General features: G+C 44.2%; 1 protein-coding gene across 1 annotated transcript in view; it reads right to left on the reverse strand.

Moving 5' to 3' along the window:
* The window catches only part of LOC109471352 (atrial natriuretic peptide receptor 1-like), a 24,805-nt gene that overhangs the window by 5,388 nt on the left and 18,173 nt on the right, over positions 1–1,244 (reverse strand). Inside the window, exon 19 of the mRNA XM_019770641.1 lies at positions 900–991. Coding sequence (XP_019626200.1) covers positions 900–991 — 92 coding nt within the window. The remainder of the gene's footprint in view (positions 1–899; positions 992–1,244) is intronic.

The raw sequence follows: 1,244 nt of genomic DNA on the forward strand, positions 1-1,244 counted from the left end.
GGTGGTCTTCGGCTGTTTTATGTTTAGCCCAGTTCTAACGGGGTAATTCAACCAGGCCAGCTATGTTGTCTATATGCAATCAGAGAATAGCCCATAAAAGCTCCCAAAGACCATGAAGACCCCCAAAACCCCCAGTTTTTGGCATGCTATGGAGGCTAAGTGAAGGCCACTGTGTGTAATGGACTGGTCATCTGATTATAGCGAAGATCCCTGTCAGAAGATTACACCGTAAGGTCCAAGCCAGGTTATCAAGGTCTCATCTAACAATCTGCTTACGAGAGTACATTCCTTTGACATTGAAGTCACTTCAAACATGCAGAATGTTGTTACGATAGACCATGTGTAAGTTACGCAAACCTTAGCCGACCCAGCCGAACCTTAGCCGACCCAGCCGAACTCCAGCCGTAGCCGACCCACTCCTAACTATGGTTGGGTGGCGTTCGGCTGGTGTTCGGAAGGACAAATTCGTGAACGTGTGACTCCAGCATAAGCCAGTGATTATTGAAGACATAACCGCACTCCCCTAGAACAACGGACTTGCCGATACTGTAATTTAGATAAGATAGCCGGATGAACACCATTTTGTAGTAGAATGTAGTCTGTACAATTGTGAGAGAATTGAACTTTATAGATTGATAACATCGATGTTCCCCCACTTTCTAATACACTAAGTAATACAGACAAGTTCACTTTTCTAATGCAAACCTCTAATCCTTAAACAAGTATGCTATAATATATTTTCACTATCACAGAGAAACGAAGAGAATTCGAATTTACGTAGATTATATATAGCGCTAGTACTAGCTTAATCATGTATATTTGTTTTTATGCAGAAGCGACTCCTTTGTACTTAAAATCCAGTGGGGTATTTTTGTCTTCATTCATTCATTAAACCTTACTTTAATCTCCATCTGGCCGCGGTGCTCCACCTTAAACCCGCCCATCTCGTCCAGCGCACGCTTCAGCTCCGTACTGATGTGGATACGCAGGGCTGTAAGGTTGATATTCTGTTAGGCTTTAGTACTGATACACAGAAATAATAGAAAGGTTATTACAAATTCATTCCCTAGGGCTAATTGCAAGACCTTGAACGTAACCAATTGTCATCCGGCAGCTCGCTGCAAGCACCCGAACCGGAACCAACACGTCTCCCTCGATGGATCCGCTGGGGAAGACGGATGCCCAAGTGCGTGGGTCTCAGATTCGCAACCTGTTATCCACCTTAAACAAATCCACGCGAAGGC

This window comes from Branchiostoma belcheri, unplaced genomic scaffold (genome assembly GCF_001625305.1).
Source record: "Branchiostoma belcheri isolate BF01 breed outbred unplaced genomic scaffold, Haploidv18h27 scaffold25, whole genome shotgun sequence".
Taxonomy (NCBI): domain Eukaryota; kingdom Metazoa; phylum Chordata; class Leptocardii; order Amphioxiformes; family Branchiostomatidae; genus Branchiostoma; species Branchiostoma belcheri.